The sequence below is a fragment of the Achroia grisella genome, unplaced genomic scaffold, assembly GCF_030625045.1.
Source record: "Achroia grisella isolate CSIRO2021 unplaced genomic scaffold, CSIRO_AGI_Agris_v1 utg821, whole genome shotgun sequence".
Classification (NCBI taxonomy): Eukaryota; Metazoa; Arthropoda; class Insecta; order Lepidoptera; family Pyralidae; genus Achroia; species Achroia grisella.
This window is the reverse complement of record NW_026713035.1, coordinates 382,893-405,547: the sequence shown is the minus strand read 5'-3', so window position 1 is coordinate 405,547 and position 22,655 is coordinate 382,893. Positions and strand designations below refer to the sequence as shown.

Sequence of the window (22,655 nt, the reverse complement as noted above, 5' to 3'; positions counted from 1 at the left end):
TACTAATAGTAGCCATTTTGCAAGAATATTTACTTATTTTCATTATTATCATAGCTATTATTTATTACTTAATTAGATAAGTCCTAATAATATGGCAATACTTAATACTAGTTTACTTTTAGTAGAGTAATTGTAATTCAATCGTCGTGAAAAATTTGCATCAATTTGAATAATATAGTCATTAAGTGCTTATTGCATAGAATACTTAAATAATTACAATTGCTTAGAAAATTATACAATATAAGACATTTGAAATATACGTAATTGGCTGTCTGTACAACTTGAAGCTATACAACATTCATCTTTGCGCTGTCACTCGAAACAAGCTCTCACAATGACGCGTACATCTAACAATTTTTCTCTGTCACCCCGGCACTTGACTTCAGAGCACGAGCGAGGGCTCTTTTGAAAATTGCATCACGGGAGAGTGTTGATTAATAAAGAAAACAAAATTCATGAAACTTGGAATATTATGATTGAATGGAGTCACGTTTTTCTTGAATGTATTAGATTGATTCTATTTTCATATTTTTTGAGAGTATATTCTATTATTGACTACATCATTTTCAGAGCTTCATATTTCGTTATCGTGGCATTTTCAAGATTTATTTTATCGGTGCTTACTTTCCAAAATATCTTATTACTAAACTTAGGTACAACAACTGTAAGGTCATTAGTTGTTTGTGTATGTATTATATTATTAAAAAACTTCCGAGATTTCGACGTATGTAAACAACTATGATAAAAATTGTAATTGTATTATTGTATTATTATATTATTGGAATGGATGCTTTTATGTTTGTTAATGAAATCCTTACTAATCATTTTTAGTAGTTATATGAAGTACTTTATTAAATGCTCACCTACTATTTATAGTTAAAGTCATCTTTACTAATGTTTTCTATCAATTTAAACAGAGGAAATGATGTTTCAACAAACTAAAAGTATCAGATCTAAATAGGGCAGTAGCCAGGAGAATATATATAAGATAAACCAGATTTATTACCATTTTTATCGTAATTTATGTAAACAAAATAGCTAGATTATTATATGCATAAATTTCAAACACAAACTAATTGAAACAAATTAAAGTCATTAATCCTTTCACGGCGATATTTATCTAAGTTCGTGTACTTAATTAAGTTTGAGAAATCACCTCAATTTCCCTTGATTAAAACTATGAGCAGAAAACAGTTTCGGTGTTTGACAAGAGGCGTCATCCAACACCTGGTGAGAAATGCAATCAAGTTTAATTATTACGGGTATTAATAACAAGGGTGCACTTGGGGCGAGGACCTGACCCGTTGCTATGGTAACACCCCAAGGTTTGGACGCAGCCTGCGCTCCTACACGCATAGTACGTGTTTAGTTATTTACGAGTTGAGCTGATTACAGTTGTAATTGTGCGGCATTTTCAGCACAGCTTGTCATTTTGTGAAACACAGATAAATCCCGTTAAGGCGTCTAGAGATTACGCTTGTAATATGAAAATGTTGGTTTATAGGATGTTCAAAACTGTAGCGTACTTACATATGTAACAAAAATAAGTAAGTATTAATATTTACTAAATACGTACTATATTCTTCTTTAAAAATTGATAATATTTGTATAGTTTTTAGTCGAAGATTGTTTATGAGTATTGTAATGTATGCATTAGGTACTTAGATAATGTATTGTACTTATTACAAATATTACTTTTATTTAAAATTCTCATTATGGAACTACTTTTATTATATAGGTAACATAACACTGTCTTACTTTCGATATCAACAGCTAAATATTCTCGAGCATGCTACACAACTAAAATGGGAGCCAAACATTTCTTTCGATACACGGAAGCACTCGTTACCATCACGGATCAAAAGGATAAACGCACCCAAAGTTTATTCATGAACTGACGAGGGCATCAAACTGTGCGCATTCAAAAACTTATACGAGCATTTCAAGTCTTATCTACTAGTAGAATTTGACCCATGAAACTTCTACAAGTATATGTTGAAGTAAATCGCATCTTCGCAAAGATGGCGCTTGAGGGAGAATTTATGTTGTATGTGTCATAAAGTCGTATTGTGTTTTTGTGTCCAGAACGATGATAGCTATATCATAGTACAATAGCATTAGGTATATCAAGTACAAACAGCTTAGTTCGGGCTAGAAATATCGTACTTACACTAAATAGGCTATATAGAGTAACTTATCATGTTTCATTATCTTATCGTTCTATTATATTAATGACCCCCTCTCTCTTTGCATCTAAACCTTTGTCAGGAAATATTGTGTTGATAAATGAAAAGAGCATACAAAAAGCGTTCAGTAGTTTTTGAGATTATCGGGAACGTATAGGCAGACGCGGCGCCGCCGGAATTACTGACTCTAGCAATAGGCGCTTCCTCGGCATACATTGGAGTAATTAATGATTAGGAGTCTCACAGTACCCGCTCGCCTTCCCTGGGGCAGGCGGGTCTCCATGAGAGATTTTCTCCCAGTAAAAAAAAAAGAAAGAAGCGGTGCGGTACTTTGTTATGGCATATACAGATACGTTCGTGTTAGAATCGTGTTTTTATCTTGACATTATAAAGTAATATTTGCATTGGTAGAATATTAGAATCTATATTTTATATTTCATATGCTTTACTCAATTCTATTCTCATTAAAAAAAACTACAACTTTATACATAATACTTAATCTTTACCTTGAATCAAATTAAAAAAATAATTCATAAGAAAGTACCATGTGTGTTGCTAAACTCAACTTGTACATTTAGTTATAAGTCAATTTAATATTTTTATGAATAAAGGAATTAAAAAATAAGTGTGTAACGCTGAAATTGTGTAATACCATGAGTGGATTTTTTTGTATTAGGCAATTTATTTCACCCAATTTACGAAAAACTAATAGTCCACATACGAGTATGTACATAGATAATACTATACTTATACAGAAGTATTGCCTGATATTAGTCAATATATCAATCTATTAATAGGTAATTCGTATCCATAACATGAATTCATTGCCAATAAATCTGAATACATTGTAAATGTTACTTTGAAATATGCGTCAATTTCTATTGAACTTGTTCTAACTTTTCTTAGAAAGTGTAAAGAAGGGTTCATCTGAAGCGATTTACAAGCGATTCGCTACTTTATAGCTCAGTAAAGTGTTTTTAATTGCTAGGAAACGAGCAAGGTGTATTAGGCTATCAATCCTTTGTACGTTTATTTAACTGATGTTAATGTCTCATAAAGATCCACAGGAAAATATAACAATTGTTTTTTTTTTAATAAGAATCAATCGTATGCAGAAAGTTAAAATGTAAAAATAATTTAATTAAAACATATTTATGACCAAATAAGCATCTGAAATCACAAAGCTACCTCCTACACATTAAATATCTGCAATCGTCGTGTAAAACTATTTATCAAATCTATGCAGTCAGAGTATATTCTATTTCAGAGACTTTGATTGTATAAATATAGTAAACTTATTCTTTTGTTAATAAAAAAATAAGTGAGTCAGTACTATCTTATGAGTTACTTACTCTTCTTAATTAAGTTATTATAGGACCATTAAAACAAACACATACAAATGTACGTTATTTAATAATGCTGATCAGTTTGAAACATTTCTACAAATGTTAGAACTGTTAAAAGATCTTTTTAATACAAAATTCTTTATAACTGTGATTAAAAAATGGCCTTCAATTTTCTTGTTCTTTTTCTTTGCATTTGTTAATTTACTACATAATAAATAGATAAAATACGTACGGTGTAAATGAACGATAAAATTGTATAAGGATATCAAACATTAAAACATATTTACAAAACTAAAAAATTGAATAAGAAATTATACTATATCACAGTCACTAGAGAAAGATGAAACCTATTTCTAAAGCCTACAATACGATAAACAGCAGTCTATTTAAAAACACACCCACAGTAGCTAAACTTGAAAAAACGTACGGCTACACCTCCACATACAAATTACTACTAATTGTTAACGAAAATATTACGCATATAGTAGTAGTTTAATCAAAATAGAAATTACACTTATCAGCTAGCGTATTTAATTATTTTTGATCAAATTTGAGTCAGTAGTAAACGTATCGATTTATTTAAAATATTAGTAGTCATTGTTATGTGGTAGTGTAACAGACATTCTATTTCTCCGTCAATATATGCAGAAACATTTCATACATATTTACAAATTTACTAATTAGTATTGCTTGGTTTACGTACTAATGATATTCAATAACAATGTTATGACAAAATAAAAAAATTAAAATTAACTTCGATACGTATGTCCTGAACAACCAGATGCACCCGAGTTATTGGCAAATGCACGTATATCCCGGTAATGGGTTTCTCTGTGAACAAAAATTGATTGAATTGATTTATTTGTACTTTTATGACATGATATATACTATGGCGTGATAAAAAATATGTGAAACCTTAAAAAGAGAAACATATAACGACAAATAGTCATAACATTTGCTTAAAATATTAGTATCAGTATTATTTATTATCCTGTTTTTAATCCTAAAGAAAATACAAATAAACAAAGTTTCTTTCTAGATATATTAATAAATATAAGAAACTCATTTTATATAATAATATTTTATGTATAGTATAATTATACTTTTTAATAATAGTTTTATTTTGAATATACATATGAAAAAATACATTACCTCTCATAAGGTGGAGGCGGAAGAATATCACACAAATTCATTCTGCAGTTTTGATCGCTCCTTTCACCACTTGAATGTGTTCGAGTATTTGTATCTTCAGTTCGATGTCTAAAACTATTTTCTTTTCCTAACCAATGCCATTGCGGATAATCATACTCTACTTCAGCTATAGCCCATTCTTTGTTAGCATCATGATGGCTTGATGATCTCGAATGATTAGTTTTACAAGAGGGGCAGTCATCTATTGACATTTCCTGTAAATCCTCTCCGTCATTGCCACATTTAGTCATTTCGCTGTAGTCTTTCGTTAAAGTTGAACTGCTACTGCGACAGCACGTGGAACATTCTTCATTGGAGTACTGGTTGCTTTCTCCATAGGATCTTATCATACTGTTGTCACATGAACCTGGGCTATTGGCACATTTCATGCAGGAATCTTCTAAGTCAGTCTAGAATTATTCATTTTAATGCATTAACTAGCAAACGTAACCTACATTGGAAATTTTATAATACACAATTAAATAAGTATTTATTATGCATTGTCCCTACTGATTTGTAAAATAAATTTTGCTTGGTAGAGGGAAAATACAATGTAACTAGTAATACAATTTCAATCTGCGAGCGATGCTCTATCATGTGACTAGCTTTATTTTTCTCCTATAAAATATTACGATTATAATAAAACATTAATAAATTGTATTCTCAAACCTAGTCATAAGTTCAGAATATTATATATGTAAAACATTAATAAATTGTATGTTGACGTATTACTGTAAAGTTTTATCAAAATCCGTTCAGTAGTTTTTGCGTGAAAGAGTAACAAACATTTATCCATCCGAACTTATAATAATATACATCTGAATATTATATATTATAATAAGTAGATCAAAAGTTTTTAAAACTAAATATTTAATATATATATATAACTAGAATACAATTTCAATCTGCGAGCTGCTATCATGGTTTTATTTTTCTCCTATAAAATATTACGATTATAATAAAACATTAATAAATTGTATTCTCAAACCTAGTCTGAACTTATTTCAGAATATTATATATGTACAAATATGGATACCTAGCTGCTAGTGGTTTTACCATAGTCTATGTGTTATTCTGATGTTGACGTATTACTGTAAAGTTTTATCAAAATCCGTTCAGTAGTTTTTGCGTGAAAGAGTAACAAACATCTATCCATCCGTACTCACTTATGCGTTTGTAATATTCATAAGATTAATAATATACTGTATCTGTAAGCACATAAGTAAATATAAATTATAATAAGTAGATCAAAAGTTGAAAGGAAGTGACTTACCTGATAATTTAGTTCCGTATAAATGGCACTAGAGGCGTATGGTTCCGGTTGCATTCTTTTATATTCTTCTTGAGGCATTGGGTTCATAGTATGTGAATGTTGTGGAAGAGTATATTCTGCTTCCATAGCCATTGTTCCTACAGAGTGTCCACCTTTAGTTAAAAAATATGTATTTTATACAATATCTATATTGCTTTAAGAAAACAATTAAAAGAAGCCGTAATTCATATAGATTGTCAAGTATCGTGGTTTTAAAAAAAATATCCAATCAACTAATTTGTATTAAACGTATATCGCCTCAATACATATTGGTAAACTTAGATAATCGTATATTTATTTATAATTTCCTAGAATCAATCATAATTGTAGTATCGCGTATAAAACTGTTATTCTTGGTTATAGTTAAAAGGTAATAGTTTATGTTTTCAGTTATTATTTATAAGAAGAGTATAAAATTCTTGGTGATGTCTAATTTATTTTTTACTTACTGTGTAAAAGACTCTGATGACAATTCAATATTTCAATTCTAGGTTCGTTTGAACCTTCGAATACTGGCCTTTCTCGAAGCCAAACTGCTTCTTTACCCAATAAACATTGCTGAGCATTAATAATTGCTGTATCTAGAAGAAATTATCAGTAATTTATTAACTCTAAATAAACTAAACTAAATATTTAATATTCTGATGATATAGCGTAGAATTTTACGTACTTGTTGAATTTTGACTTTTCCTTTGTTTCGAATTTCGATGTCTAATATAAAATCCAATAGCTGCACTAACTATAACTAAGACAAGTATAAATGCACACAATACAAGCAGCCAAGTTTCTTGAAACATAGACAGAATGGCTTTGTCTGTTGCTGGTTCAGTCCTAAAACAATTGGTAAGATTTCAATTTCAACAGCTATCTCTATAGATTTATCCAAATTAAGTTACACATTATTCTCATTAGTGAATTATACGTCAAAAAGAATTATATTCTTAAACCAAATGTATCAATATATCCAAGTTATCCGGTACTAATAGCATAAGTCCAGGTGAATTTGGAAATTAATTGTAGTAGTAATGCAAATTTAACAATTTTACAAAAATTTTAAGTCGTTTGATGGAATTGTTATTGCTTGGACATTCTTGTTACATGTACACTATTAGATTTTTTAAGGAACTTACTGTACGTAATGTCGTTGTATCTGCGTTGGTACCATGTGTATAAGCGCAGGCGCACTGAACGGCCCATGTCCTCTGTGTGTAACTGCTGCAGCGCGAGCACTATAGCGACCACCTGTACGAAGAGAACTAGCAGCAGCAGCACGAGTACGTGCTCCTAATGACATCTGGCCTACTACTCGTCCACCATTGCCTCCACCCACTCTCACTTCAATCTAAAAATTAAACTGTATTGTAATTTCTTTTATTCGAGTTGATCGTTGTAACCTATTATTAAAGAGATAACTAAAGTAATGTAATAAATATTTAACTATGCGATATAATCTTAACGTATTTACTACCTATACTGTGAAAATGCGTTTCGCCATAAAATGATTAGGCAGATAGGTATTTAAAGCTTTAGATAACGCTAACCATTATGACATCACCGAAATTGATCGACTTCATGAAAATTAATTTTAATTGTATCCCAGATATAATCGTATCGTATCGTATTTTAGTTAAGCTTGTACTGGAATATTTAGGTAATCGCTTCAGTTCATATTTCTTAAACTGAAACTGTAAAATAGTTTTAATTCAAGGAGTCAAATAAATGGATGTTGTTAGTTTAAGGAAGTATACTAACTAAGTATCCAGAAAGTTCTCCATTCCAAGTATGTACGGGAGGCGGATCCCACCGTATCCATGCTGACGTCGCATTTATCACGCCGGCTGAAAGGCTCTGCGGCGGTGCCGATGGAACTAAAATTTACTTGCAATGTTAGACTTACAGGAAATTAAACTACTTAGATAAAAATGTCACTTTGCAAAATTAAATATAAACTCAATAATAAATAGAATAAAAGCCGTAAATACAAATGATGTAATCTTATTGCAAATTAATAAATATACTTACTATCTTCTTCTGTAAAACCAGACTTCATGTTAGATGGTTTACCTAACAATAACTTATAAAAAGGCATTACAAATACATCATATTGAGCATATGGCATTAACCCTGTTAATACATGACTAGATGAACCACTGTTATGAACTGTGGTCATTGAAAAATTTTCATATTTACTAAATTCAGCTATACTATCTAAAGATGCATTCGAGTTCATAGAATTTTCTGTCGCATATTGTCGATTAATAGACGTTCCATTGAACCATATTTTTACACCCTCTAGATATTCGTTGTAATCTGTCATAACCTGTTAAATAAAAATAAATATGGTATAATAATTCAATATCACACACACTCAACTGTCAGTAAAAATAATAGTAATTATAAAAAAAACGCACATCCCAAACAATTTTAATGGTAGTAGCAGATATCCCTTCTACACGTCTTAGAGCTAAAACATCTTGTTGTAAATAACGTCGAGCTTGTACTAATTCGTATTGTGTCATCGGTGGATAGTTCAATGGTTTGTTTATATCTGGATAAGGTGATGATGACTCAAAATCTCCTTTGAAAGAATTGGCTTCTCTTCTTAAAACCTAAAGAATATGTCAATAATGTTAATTTACTTTATGATACATTTATTAAAATATACATTGTTATTGTACATTAATTACCTGAAGAGTAGCCGTATGTAAAGCACTACCAGCTGCACTGACAGCTACGCATGTAAGTCTACCTGCATGTTGAGCCAGTACTCGATCTAAATAAAGCGAACTGGTACCGTGACTTGATTTTGTGAATATTAATTCCTGGAAGAAATATTAGTCCTTAGTACTTTTTATAACATTGCAAAATGAGCATGTAATATAATAAATGAAAGTATCTTGAGGAAAAATAAGCTCTTTTCTTGAAGGTTTAAAATGGCATCAATTCGGTAATATAATTTCTGGGAGGTGATGTGATTGGTGTATGTCATGTGTTGGGCGAGGCAAGGTAGGTATCGGAAAAATGCTTGATTGAGGGCCGCCATTCAACCACATGATGAGGATGATATTTTAATTTATCCTGAGTTGCGCGATGATAAATTAACAGCTGGTATCAATCTGAACAATTCCTTAGAACACCATCCGTGATATATACCTACAGAATAAAATGGACAGAGGTTTAGTGTTCTCTGCAATTATTTCTATGGTATATACAACTGATTTTGAAGCACAGTTATATATTTAACTCCCAATCGCCAGTAATCTTACCTGCGATCCTTCCATAGTCCAGAACAAAATGGGTTTAGGTGATCCATCCGCCTCGCATGGAAATGATACAGCTTCTCCTTCCCATGCTGTTTGATCCGAAGGCACTCGTGTAAAGTGAGGTAAGGCTGCAAAATGTAAAATAATAAGAATATGTATTAACATTAACAGTAAGCGATAATTTAATTTCCACTTATATTTCTTACAATATACTGTTAGTGTGGCACTGGCTGCACTTGACCCAGCTTGACTTTCAGCTCTGCAAGTGTATGTCCCGGCGTCTGTAGATACTAATCGATCTATCCTTAAAGATCCGCGTCGTATTATGGCATAAGGTGATAAAGTACCACTATCACGCGACCATGTTACAGCCACATCTGAATCTGGTGAAGTCTGAAATACGACTAATTATATTAACTTACTATATTATAAAAATAACTGTGTAAAAAAATTTTGACAATCGAAGTAGGTTTTATACTTAATGAAGACGTGATCTTATGAGAATTTTGTGTTTAAATCCTAATTGAAACTACTTTACAATTACATCTTATTATATACCTCAAACAAATTTCCTTTCAAATAAATAAACAGTACAGTCTGTATAATAAGCTGTCTATTCTACATTGATGTATATCCATTTAGATCAAAATTAAATCGGTCGAATATTCATATCGATGTGTGGAATGTAGAATTTAAGATTAGCATTACAAACAAAAGTAACAATAAACCACAATGCTACATATCTCAACTTACTTGACAATGAAACTCGATGTTCTGGCCTATTAGCGCCGTTATATTATTGGGTTTCACTAGAAAATGTGGTCTGCGTAATACGAGTAAGGTAGCCGGGCGCGATTGCCTTTCTCCCGCCACATTAGATGCCACGCATTGGTACACACCACTATCTGACGGCAGACTCTCGAGAATTTTTAGATTACCGCCATCTACTACAGATATTCTGTAAGATAAGTGTAGCAAAATAATGAACACAGAAATACAGCAATAGCGTAATTTAGTAATAAATATATATCTTGAGTCTTTACATTAAATAATTGTATATTTACTCAGTAAAGCTCGTACACAATATATTACAACATTTAATAATGATCTACATATATAAGCACATATAGGTAGTTTCATGCTATATGTGCTTATATGTGTAGATCATTATTAAATATTGTTGTCATGTTAATGTTAATTGTGAACTCTATTTCTATGTTTAACAATTAGTTTCAATATTATTAACAGTACCTTCCATTGACTTCTACATCTAAAGTTTGTCCATCTTTAATCCAATGTACTGAAGGATCAGGCACACCTTTAGGAGAGGAACATTCTAATAAGGCGGGTTCTCCGCTTGCCACTTTTACATCACGGGGTTCTGTTCTAAATTCGTCCCTGAGGACTGAAAATGAAGAAAACTTATTTGAAATACAAGTATAAAAATACAAATTACATCTGCAATTAAATTTTTCAACTATTACAATTTTGTTTTTTTATATACAGTTAAAACTTCAACATACACCTAACTAAATATATTATATTATATCCCTACAATATAATGCATTAATGTTTGAAATCAGGAATTACTCCTATTGAATAAATATTAAAGAGGGAGGGTATCCAACTCACATGTTTTAATAGTAATTGGTTTCCTTCATTCTAAATGGTAGCAATGTCTATCTCGATTAATTAAATATTAACGATACAAATAGGTATTAATGGAGTGTCAAATGTTAGGTACCAGGTTGTTTATCATACAATACTATAAATGTAACAGAATATATAGATTTGTTTGTACAAAATAATTATTAGTACTTCATTACTGGTGAGGATAATGTTATACCTCTTGTATTAGTACGAGTACAACAATGTAACACAGTTGTTTCGCAACATAATAATATACTAGTAGTATAACTAATGTACTGATAAACATCGTACTTTCTAATATATCCCTGTAATTTTCATGCTTATCACAAAAATTCAAAACAAACTTAGTATATTACCAGCAATGGTCAATGTAGCGTTTTTACTAATTGCTTCGCCGACGGAGTTCCTCGCGACACACCAATATACTCCCTCGTCGCTTTCCTTTTTACCACGCATAACCCTATAAGGTAACAACATAATTAGCCCTTAAGCAGTAAAGTAGACCGTAAAACACTCGTAAAACAACTTTCAGACTTGAAACATTATCGTCGACATCACGAAAACAAAGATTCTATTCTAAAAATAAAATTATGGAAACAATATATTATATAACATTTTTATTATAATTTTTTTAAACAATTTTATTGTTATATTCACTAATAAATCCTACTTGTTGAGATAATAATTCCCAGATACTGAGCACAGAAATTTTTAAAAAAGATTGAGCATGGAAGGTTTTGACAAAATAATTATATCTTCACGTTTGCAGTAGGTATTAAAGGGATATAATTTTGGCGTCAGTTAACAAAATTTACGATCTTGATCTAAATACTTTTTAAATGCATGAATGACATGCTTGCATTTATGTACATATATTAAATAATATAGATAGCTATTCAAAGGAGTTGGGTTCTGCTATTAATTTGTAATTGTTTTATTACTATTGTTATCCTTTGTTATTAAAAAAATATATATAATATATGTAGGTTCAGTTTATAAGATGCAAAAATAATCAATTCTTGAATTCCACATCTGTGTTAATTTCATCAACAAAGATGTGGAGTCGATTCTAATATCCTAATAAATAATATGATTTATAGAACTTTTAGCTTTTTATTGTATTATTAAAGATATTAAAGTATTTCTTAGATATCTTATTTGCATGTAGGTATATATTATTTATATAACTATATTTATGTAGCATCTGAGTTTCTAATATCTATACAATCGCGATCAAATTTCTTAATATGTAATAATATAGAAACGAAATAAGTGTGCTCTTTGCCTATTTCGTTGTCATATCGTTACAAAGGGGCTTGTCCTGACTGACTCACACAACTAACATAACACAAATTACTAAGGCTCTAACTTTTTAACATATGCATTCAGTTATAATAACATTCAGAAAATAGGTCAGACGCGAGAGAACATGAACAGCACTGCAGACAATGTCGTACTCATGCGTTGCCATTCTAGAAGACTAGAATGTCATGCCTCTTATCCTGTAATTTCACTGCCTAATCATACCCTATAATCAAAACACATCTCAAAAAGCAAGCTTGGCGGGCAAAATAGATGAGACGGCGGATCTTATGCAGAATACTTATCACAGTCTACATCTGGTAACAAAAATACCTAGTAACATCTAAACTAGATGTAGGTATAAGAATAATAAGAACCTACCTAAGAAATAACAGTCCATCTTCAAGCAACACTCTATGTGGATGGTCTGTAGGCGCGAGCGGTATTCCATCTTTATACCATTGGATCGTCGGTTTCGGCTTCCCTTCAGACACGCACCGCAGGGTAGCAGGTTCACTTCTCCCTACAATCGTGTCCGCTGGGTGTTCTTTGATACGCGGCGCACGACTTTGAGCTTTATAAAAAAGAATTGTTTGAAAGGGATGGAATTTGAATAAAGCGTGCAACAATAGCATTTGTTTAGTGTGGTTCTAAAATATTGGAACAGGTACCAACTGCCACTATTGTTACAATATTAATATTAACACCACCTGTATCACGAATGTTTACCACAATAGGACGTTTAATTTGTTTATAACGTGTATAGTGTTCATAATAATATTCTAAATGTTCTAAATCGTTTTCTGATATACAATAATGTATTGTATATTTATTTACTGATTTTGCATAATATAAAATGTATTGATTCAAACGAACTAAGCCAAATTTACTAAAATTTTATGCCGTCGGGTAGTAATAGTTACATTAAATAATAGACAAATACACAGCTTTCTCATGAATAACCTGTAATCATTGTTACCAATATTTATTTTTTTTGCAATTTTTAAACTATATTTCATATATTTTTATATCTAATTAAGGACAGAAATATACAATGAGTATTATTGTTGTAAAAATATTATATGTACTTCTTTCTTCTTCAGTGTAATTTCTCTCTATGTCCTCATAGTACATCTCTATGTACAAAAATAATTTTAACAACAAACGAAAATATGTATTATGCACGTATTACGAACTATTTTTTTTTAATTAAACCGTTTATTAATCATGCAAATACTTACACATTGCAAAAAAATCAATACACATTTTATAATGCTAAATAATAAATTATTCGTGTTTAAATAAATATACAGCTCGTTTGGGACACATATAAAATTTTGGTATACAATAATATTATGTTCCTACTTATTAAAATGTTTATGTATTTATTCAAACATTGAATGTAATATATGATAAACATATTATAGAAATAAATTTATTTAACGCTTGTAACATATAAACATTGTTAGTTTAATCATTTTTACCGACGTATTGTAGTTATAAAATTAATTACAGTATCAATTCATAAAAAAATCACTTACCTTTCGTCGGACAAGGAAAACTGGACAAAACATATAAAAGGATAATGCACTTGAACTGGTTCCATGCACGTTTATCTGTTTTAATTGGTCCCACGACCATGCTTGACACTACAAACTGCCAATTCCCACTTTACGTTTACACACATTTCAAGTCATAGAAAAAAAATATATTTCACCTTAAACTAAAGTATGATACTTAATTTGAAAAATACTAATAGTTTTCAAACGACATCGCGATGTGTATAGAGCACGAGGCGACACAGCCTCTACGTCGTATATCTTTAGGGTGACTGCCCCCCACTCTTACTTAGACATTTCGCGCCGACTCAGTCGAGCTTTTGCGTATCGAAAAGGCCCTCGATGACGATGACATCCGTTCTGCAATCAGTGTGTCTGCATATTTTTTCAAATACCCGAAACATACTATAGGCATTCTTATTAGACAGTTCAAACTAAAAGCTTAGTTTGGAGGAAATGATTTCTTTTCTTATCACCCTGTATTTTTAATTCGGTATTATTAGAACTTGCTGTTCTGATCTAAAATTTTATAAATATATATTTATTAGAAACAGGCGGGCGCGTTAACCCTGTTTTATTTGGACAGTCTCTCAATATAATATTCAACGAATTTATAACAAATTTATACTCACTGAAATAGTTTCTGTGAGAATAAATTTATTATAAAAGCGTTAAATATTATCATTTTCCAAAACAGTAAAAATTCGTTACACTTACACTTGCTGGCGTGATATTTTATAAGACGCTTTAATTTTGATCTTCGATTATGGTAACTATAAAATTAATTAATACAATAAATAGTAATTATACTCGATTCTTATCATTGTACAAAATATATTAATTAAAAAAATAAATGTATTAATTAAGAGCCAACAAAAAAGTTTACGTTTATAGTATTGTAAGCGAACGACTGTATTATATATTTATTAGGCTGGTAAAAATAATTGTAGAAAAATGGGTTTTAAGAAGGAATAATATAATTATAGGTACATATCAAAAGCAAAGCAATTAACAGAAGAATAATAATGTCAATATAACATTTTTCTATATCATATAATAGACAAAAAACATAAATAATAAAGTGGTGCGTCGTGCACAAGTGTCGTGTCTCTAGTCAAGATAAATTAGTAATTAATAAAATCTGTAAATTGTTTCCAAAATAAATATGTACTTGTATTGAGGACTATGTTCTATTTATTTTGTTATCATGGTTTTGTTTAGATTCTTTTAATTATTTTTTTTCCTACCGACGGCTTCTGACGAACTCCTCTGCAATCTCTACAATGTGCACATTTTGTAACTGCATCTTTCTATTATTACCATCTTTTGCTACACTGAGCTTAACATCTTTACACAGTCCCTTATAATAAGATTTTTTTAGGTGCTGTTTTTATTTACCGTTTTTTCATATAACGAAGCTGTTCAATAAATTTAAACCAAATCATATTTCATTAAATTAATGATGAGTGCTAAAATTTAATTTTGAGCTGAACATAATATGAATTAATAACAGTCAGCAGCTTGCAACTATGAATTGATATCCCAAATTAAACAGCATAGTCCCAATCCGAGCGGCGCCCTTAATTGGCTTATCTCAGCTAACATTCAGCACACGCGTCAGTTTCAACGTGTCAATTGGGATGCTGAGCCATGCGAGTCACGTTTCTAGTTACCTAACTGTTTTGTGGCAACACCATGGAACGCTATAATATAAGGCCTCTAGATATAACAACAAAACTAGCCTCGAATATATAGAAAGGCATGTATTTGCTTCTAAACGTTTGTAGTTTCAATGTGATTAATTTGTAAGTCTATGTGCTGAGAAGGACGATTAACGAATAATTAAGGACACTAGTTGATTATTTGACGATAGTTATTATTTTCCATAATGTCATAAAAAAAATACTAAATTTCATGTCCAAATTTAAACAGAGTTATAAATAGGAAGGATGAAATATTAAAAACCGTTCTATAATATGCTGAAAGTTCTGTCTAGAAATATTTCAATTTTTATTATTTATATAATGATAATTATTATTTAATTTTAAATGAGAATTTTATTACAAATATAGTAGTTAATCGATTAGTTTCGTTATTCTACACAATTTTGTAAGTATTTGCGTAATTTAATGCTATTAAAATAATGTCGTTTATTTTTAATATTTATCTTTTAAATGACGTTGACGTTAGATATGATTTCATAATTAAATAGATTGAAAAATGAACTAACTTAAACAAAAGTTAAAGCAATAAAATAAACAATAAAAAAATTATTAGATAAGTAAAAACCATACATTATCTAACCTAGGATCACAGAATAATGGGAAAATATTGTATTTAGTAGAATAGTCAAACATCGAATATAATCGATTCTAGATATGTCAAACGATTACTAATTTTTAATTAGTGTCTTACTAATTCACAATTTTAATTTTTTGCCATTCTACAAATAAATAATCGGTAAAGATAAAGATGGTAGACACATCTAAAGCTAATAATATAGGTATATGTAAGAATACGTCAAAAATAAAGAGCAATATCATACTAGTTTCGCTATGAAATAACGCAAAGATACTAGTTCTAATATAACATTTATTTCTAAAATATAATAAAAAGAAAAGTGGCCTCTATTACAATGAATATAAATATATTCTTGATACACAAAAATAAATAAAGAGACATTGCACAGTACATACAGAATAATTAAGAGATAGGTACAGGCAATCAATGATATTATAAAGACATAATTTCATTATATAATGAATATTAATGAATAATAGGAGAATTAAATTATTAATAATAGAAGGTATTAGATGAAATCATTAACCTCTATATTATAAAAAAAAAACTTGATCTAACTAACAATTGACATTTATAGAATATACTTCTTTATTACAACAAAAATATCCCCTACAAAAGTATTTTAAGGATTTTCTACAAGTACAGGGGATTACATTTTCATACCCTCAAAGCCGTGATAATTAGTGAGCTAATTAGTAAATTAATGCCAATCACTAATTTATATGTAATCACATCGTACAGTTACTACATTTTTATATATTTACAAAATTACTAAAATACGTAATCTATCTAGATTGATTTTATATCATGGTAATCATCCCATTGCGACAACAGGATATCTAATCAACTCACTAGGTCGGGACAAAGGAAGCTTCCTTCATTAACTCTATTTTGATAAAATATTCATTAACCGTAGACACTATGGGTAGCTTCGATATCAGACTAAGTATGTCAAGCTATTCAATTTACCGAAACTGTCTCTAGAGCTGGTATAATTCATATCAAGCACCGCTCTATGGAACATAGTATATGTTCTATTTAATATGAGAGGTAGTCTAGCGGTTTATCACACCGCCTGACTTTCGATGGGCGCGGGTACGATTCCTCGCACAATACAAAATACTTTTGTGTTCATGGGTATGACTGTTTTTATACTTAAGTATATTTTTTACTAAATTATTTGTATAACTTACTAAAAATGTACTTAAGTATTTCTATCAGTTGTCTAGTAGCATTAACACAAGCTCTACTTAGCTTAGGACTAGATAACGTTGTGTGAATTTACCAGGTTTATCATTATTATATAAAAACCCTTCTAATCCATTAAAAAAGGTTATAAAATTTTAAAATTATTGAAATGGCGAACAAAACTAATGGATGAGTGGTAGTCGACATGATTTACCTATAGAAAATAATCATTGAAAAAATCTATATCAAATCCTACATAAAATACGTACCTACAAAAAAATAATAATAATAAAACATAATTTTTTGATCTATCTGATTATTAATCTATCAAAATCCAATAAAAAAATAAATTTCACATAAAGCACAATGAAACAAGAAAAGTCATCATATACAGGTCCGTTCATGGAGACTGCATTCAGCCCACGTACAAATCTTGGACTCCCTTGGACTATCCTGTCTGTGTCAGGTGAGGCTTTCTACGATACATATCACTTGCACGTGCCGACCAAGATAAAAGATATAATAAGACAGAGTAATCAATTGTTTGTTCACTTGCGCATTTGTTGTTGCAAGTTGCATAAAAGCAACAAAAATATCATATTTGAAGTGTCGATATTTACAAATTTGTATACATGGATTTTATTCCATTTTTTCCCGTATAATAACTCATACTTAACTCCACAAAAAACGATCAGTTTCCATTGCAATTTCAGCCATTTCTCATATTTTTATTGAAAATTAGCCGACGTTCAATCCTGAATATATCAGTTCCATTAGTATAATGTTTTAATTATACAAAACAATAAAGTTCACAAAATAAAGTAATACATTGAGTTAAGATATAAAGTACTACATATTTTAAGCGATAAACTTTTAATTATTATATCAACCGAACTGTTAGATATGATACGAGGTTTTAAATCAGCGTAAAAGCTTGCAAATAATTGATCCGCGGTAAAGAAATAAATTCTCGTTCATATGAGGCGAGTCAGTATCGGGCAAGCGCCTCCGGGGCCACTAATTCAATCAATTGGCCGACCATAAATAAAGGACCGGACAGTTCGCGATACCAGGCTCGGTCCACGTAATTGAGGAGCAAGAATACAGACAGCTATAAGCGACAAATCAATTAAGCACGAAGAAGATAAAAAGGAAGCATTAATAATGACGAGGGAGCTATAAAATAAATGAGCTACATTCTGATGTGTGCGTATGACATGCACTTCAGATAAAGAGATTACTAGAGAAAATTTTGTTCCTCGAAAATTATTTTATTTTGCATTCGATTAAATATTACTACATCATATAAATTTAATCAAGCTGTTTAAATCATAAGGTTTTCTCGGTCTACTATGTAACATAAGATTCCGTCGTTATACAGCTGGCATACATTGAGCAAAAATGCAACACAGAATAAAGACCCTTTATAAACAAACAAGATACTAGACACCAATACCTAGAGGGGCTTAAGCACTAATCCGTGTTTTTGTAGAGGGTGATTGTCAGCAAATGGAAGTGACAGTGCCTGCTACAGATATTAATCGTGAAAAATCCCCCATGGCAGCACAGAGACGTACAGGACTAAAACGCGGCACGTGCATTGTCTATTAACAGTTGACACTATTGGGCTAAAGCCAAAGACTCCTAATACAGTAAAGGGTAATAAATTATGAAGTATGTGAATTACTAAGACGTTTTTTTTTAGAAAAAATATATTATAAAGAATCTATTTGCTCTTTTAAGTGCATGAATGTGATGCTCTATCACAACTGGTATTTTTTAAATAATATTTTATATAAATTTGTGTATCTTTCGTTGAAGAATGTGTTCCATTATTTTATCAATATAAGTAACAAATTATACAGGACTACTGCGGGGCTTCTTATCTACACCGTCAACATTGCTCCCTAGTCCCTCTATACTTATCGAACTTGCTTTCGATTGGTGTATTTTAAGTATCTAGGGAAGTCAAACAGTTGAGAATGGCACATATTTCGAGGTTTTTATTTCTAACGTTAGATATAGTAAGTAAAACCTTAACTTTTTATATTATTACGATATAAAAACATCATTATTTTCTACCCACATTAAATACATAGAAAAACAGATGAATCAGATTTCAATTATTTTTACAAAAAACAATATCACTAAACATTGAAATAAATAAAACATGTATTGTTTATTGTAAACATTAGACAATGAAGGATGAATACCTACCTTAATATCAAATTTACATCGACGTCATTTGCTACATTTCACATATTCTAAGCAGAAATAATAATATGTTTCATAAATCGGGCATCAAGAAACCGACGAAAAAACTTCATGTGGTAATACGTAATAAGGGTATTAGATTCCCCGTAAGATAAGAAACTCCCCTAAATACACTCTGTTCGGGCATTTTGTCGTCACTTATCAGTCACCACCAGTATTAGCAAATGGTGCGTTATGTTAAATGACAAGTTCAGCATATACATACATTTAATACTGAATGATCCGTAGTTATTATTGAAGAATTTTATTGTTTCACATTAATTTGTTTTTGGTAAAAAGTAATAGGTTTAAAACAGATAGCGTCTATTTAGATATATTTTTTGCACGTTACACCCAATATTTCCAACCTTTAAATTTATACAGCTCCGTAAAATATTTCATTAACAGGGTTGCGATTTTTTTTTCGTTAGTTTAATAAATTTTATGTACGATGGAGTCTCTAACGTACTACTAATGTTCATTGCATTGTAATGAAAAGTAGTTAGATTACAAGTTCTATAAAATGAGAAATAGTAGAATATGCATACATATGCATAATATATTACGAATCATGAATAGTGGCATATAAAATATTTAGTCCTATTACCATTAACATTTACGACACAACATCTAACTAATACATGACCTTTTTTTATCATACATATAACGTACGTATATTCCGGACAAAGTAATTCGTCTACTTCATAAAACCGGGGCTCTACCAACTTTTTCCCAAAAAACTGTGAGTTCATGGTTATGCTTTGTAGAAACCACCTTTATTCCAACGGAACAACGGATTCGGGGAACCGCAACTTTAGTGAGATTACGCCAAATAAATGAGCGCATCGCACACGGATATTACCGAATATGTTTCCACCCTTTACCCGAGTGGAGTCGTTACAGGAACGAGGGTCCTTTATCAACAGTGATAATACCACGGAAACTTTTGCACTCCGAAGAAAACCCACGCGGATATCATTTACATTAATCATTGTACCGCACATACGGTTGCGCCGCATATAAAATGCCAGTCAGCATTCAAGATTGTTGCAGTTTTTTTAACAAACCCGTCTTCAAAGGCGTTCCGTATTATGGATACGACTTCTTGTAAAAAATATTAAATTTTCATTTTATGAAGTAGTATCCGAAGAATTCTATTTTATTTGCTGTTCATGGATTTTCCTATATTTGGATCCTTTTAGAATAAACTTGTATTATAAGAACATTTGCGTGAACTCTCGTCTTCGTGTAGGTTTTTTGTAATAATGTCCTTTTACATAGCATGAGAATAACTAACACGTCGCTGACTTCACCATCTGTTATGTACATAGTACGACTTCAAGATATAACGCTACTTTTTCCTTTATTAGTTCAATAAATAGATTCCATAATACAGTTTTCTTTTACTTATGCAAGTACTATATATAATACATTAAAAAAATATTATATAAAATAAGTAATAAGTTCTATGAAAAATAATTTTATATAAATTGATCATTATTTAAACGAAAAGTTCACTGTTAAGCTCGACCAAAATATTCATTACAATTTTTCAATTTCATCCTAATTTTGTTTTTAAATTAAGTACCTACCTATAAAATATTTGAATATTGTGTATGAATACAATATTAGGTATAATACCAAATATTCATAGTATCATTCTGATATTTCTCGGTGCGTGTTCCAAACGTGTCTGTTTGCTCTAATAATTTATAAAATCCCATTGTTTAAAGACACCAGCGGACCCTTTCAGCTCTTTTACCTAAACTGAGAATACCCTTCGTAAAACAGGGAGTAGATTGTTTCAAACATTCAACCGGAACACGCCGAATGGAATCAGACTAACACACGAACCCTTCCACCATTCCCCGTATAAAGAAAATGCCTTCGGCTCACGATTTCCGACGGACACCTATTGTCTGCCCCGATAGAGCGACCCTTACGTGCACTATAAAACTTATTTAATAATGTGATTTATGGTATTTCGTGTAAATAAATTAATCCTTCTTCGTGTCATTGATGATTGTGTTTTTTTTTATATTAACGTCAAAGGATTCTAAAATAGGCTATAGAAAATGTTATCGACAATAGCAATGACGAAGAACAACTAACAAATAAATAAGCAAAATCGTCATAGCGTAATTTATAATACTGTTGACCTTAACCGTAATGTTCATTTCAATTATTGCGTCTCGACGCTTCCCGGTCTCATATTGGCTCATTCAATATCATCTCATTCACATACTATATCGTCACGTTACTAGTAGTGTAGAAAAAATAACTTTTCTTTCTTGATAAAAATTATCATTGTATTTAAAATTAGAATGAAGTATATAATATTTTTTATCTTCTCAGTGGCTGTTATAAATTGTGAACATTTGATAGTGGGCGATGTAACGCAAAAAAAATTGATATATCATACAACAGCACAATACGATGCCTATCCATTCTTCATAAGAGTGAAAGATGTTTTTTATTCAAGTACGGAACAAAGTACAATAAATGTAAGCACTTATATTTTATTTCTTCCTTCCTAATTGTATTTCAATTATTATTTCATATAAATTATTCCATATAAAGAATGGACATACATAATTTCTTATACCACAATTTAAGTCCTTCACATATCGAGAAGTATACTAGGCAAATTAAACTATAACAATATTCTTATTGAATTCGTCTCGAAGTAATTTGAATCAGGAAATTAATCATTCATTATGTTATACTTAATATTAAAACTATGAAAATTACATTGATTTATTTAATACAATAAAATTCTATATTAAAGAAATAAAAATAATAAATATACATATTCCCTTCATTGAATTCCTGATCTGACCTCCGTTAACAAAAAATGTTTGCTGCGTTGGACTTGGAAACTTTAAATCTTAAAGAATAGGTATTATTAGTAATAAATTGTTTAATGTATGCTACCTTAATGCTACTTTTTGTATATTCAATTTTATTACACTAATAAAACCGCATGAACTTAGAATAATTTATTCCATAATACAATAAAGAAAACTTTTTTGTAATACTATAGATTACACATGTAAAAGATCGGTGGTCAGTATTGTAATGAGGGTAGCACCTGCAAGATATTA

General features: G+C 30.4%; 1 protein-coding gene across 1 annotated transcript; it reads right to left on the bottom strand.

The window, feature by feature from the left end:
* Positions 1 to 3,568: 3,568 nt before the first annotated feature.
* Positions 3,569 to 14,069, bottom strand: LOC131852027 (peroxidasin-like). Its single transcript, XM_059202602.1, has 17 exons — positions 13,792 to 14,069; positions 12,632 to 12,824; positions 11,305 to 11,408; positions 10,550 to 10,703; positions 10,052 to 10,256; positions 9,505 to 9,691; positions 9,302 to 9,426; positions 8,723 to 8,857; positions 8,447 to 8,644; positions 8,058 to 8,355; positions 7,788 to 7,903; positions 7,166 to 7,377; positions 6,706 to 6,866; positions 6,485 to 6,616; positions 5,997 to 6,148; positions 4,685 to 5,133; positions 3,569 to 4,363 (listed from the first exon to the last, which is right to left on the bottom strand). The coding sequence occupies exons 1-17, from the start codon at positions 13,889 to 13,891 to the stop codon at positions 4,282 to 4,284; spliced, it is 3,003 nt and encodes a 1,000-aa protein (XP_059058585.1). The 5' UTR covers positions 13,892 to 14,069; the 3' UTR covers positions 3,569 to 4,281.
* Positions 14,070 to 22,655: the final 8,586 nt, after the last annotated feature.

Coding starts and splice junctions, on each gene's coding strand:
- LOC131852027 (XM_059202602.1), bottom strand. CDS start 13,891: ATGGTCGTGGGACCAATTAAAACAGATAAACGTGCATGGAACCAGTTC. Junction 12,825..13,791: donor TTTTCCTTGTCCGACGAAAG/GTAAGTGATTTT, acceptor TTTTTTATAAAG/CTCAAAGTCGTGCGCCGCGT. Junction 10,704..11,304: donor CGCTACATTGACCATTGCTG/GTAATATACTAA, acceptor CTTCATTTTCAG/TCCTCAGGGACGAATTTAGA.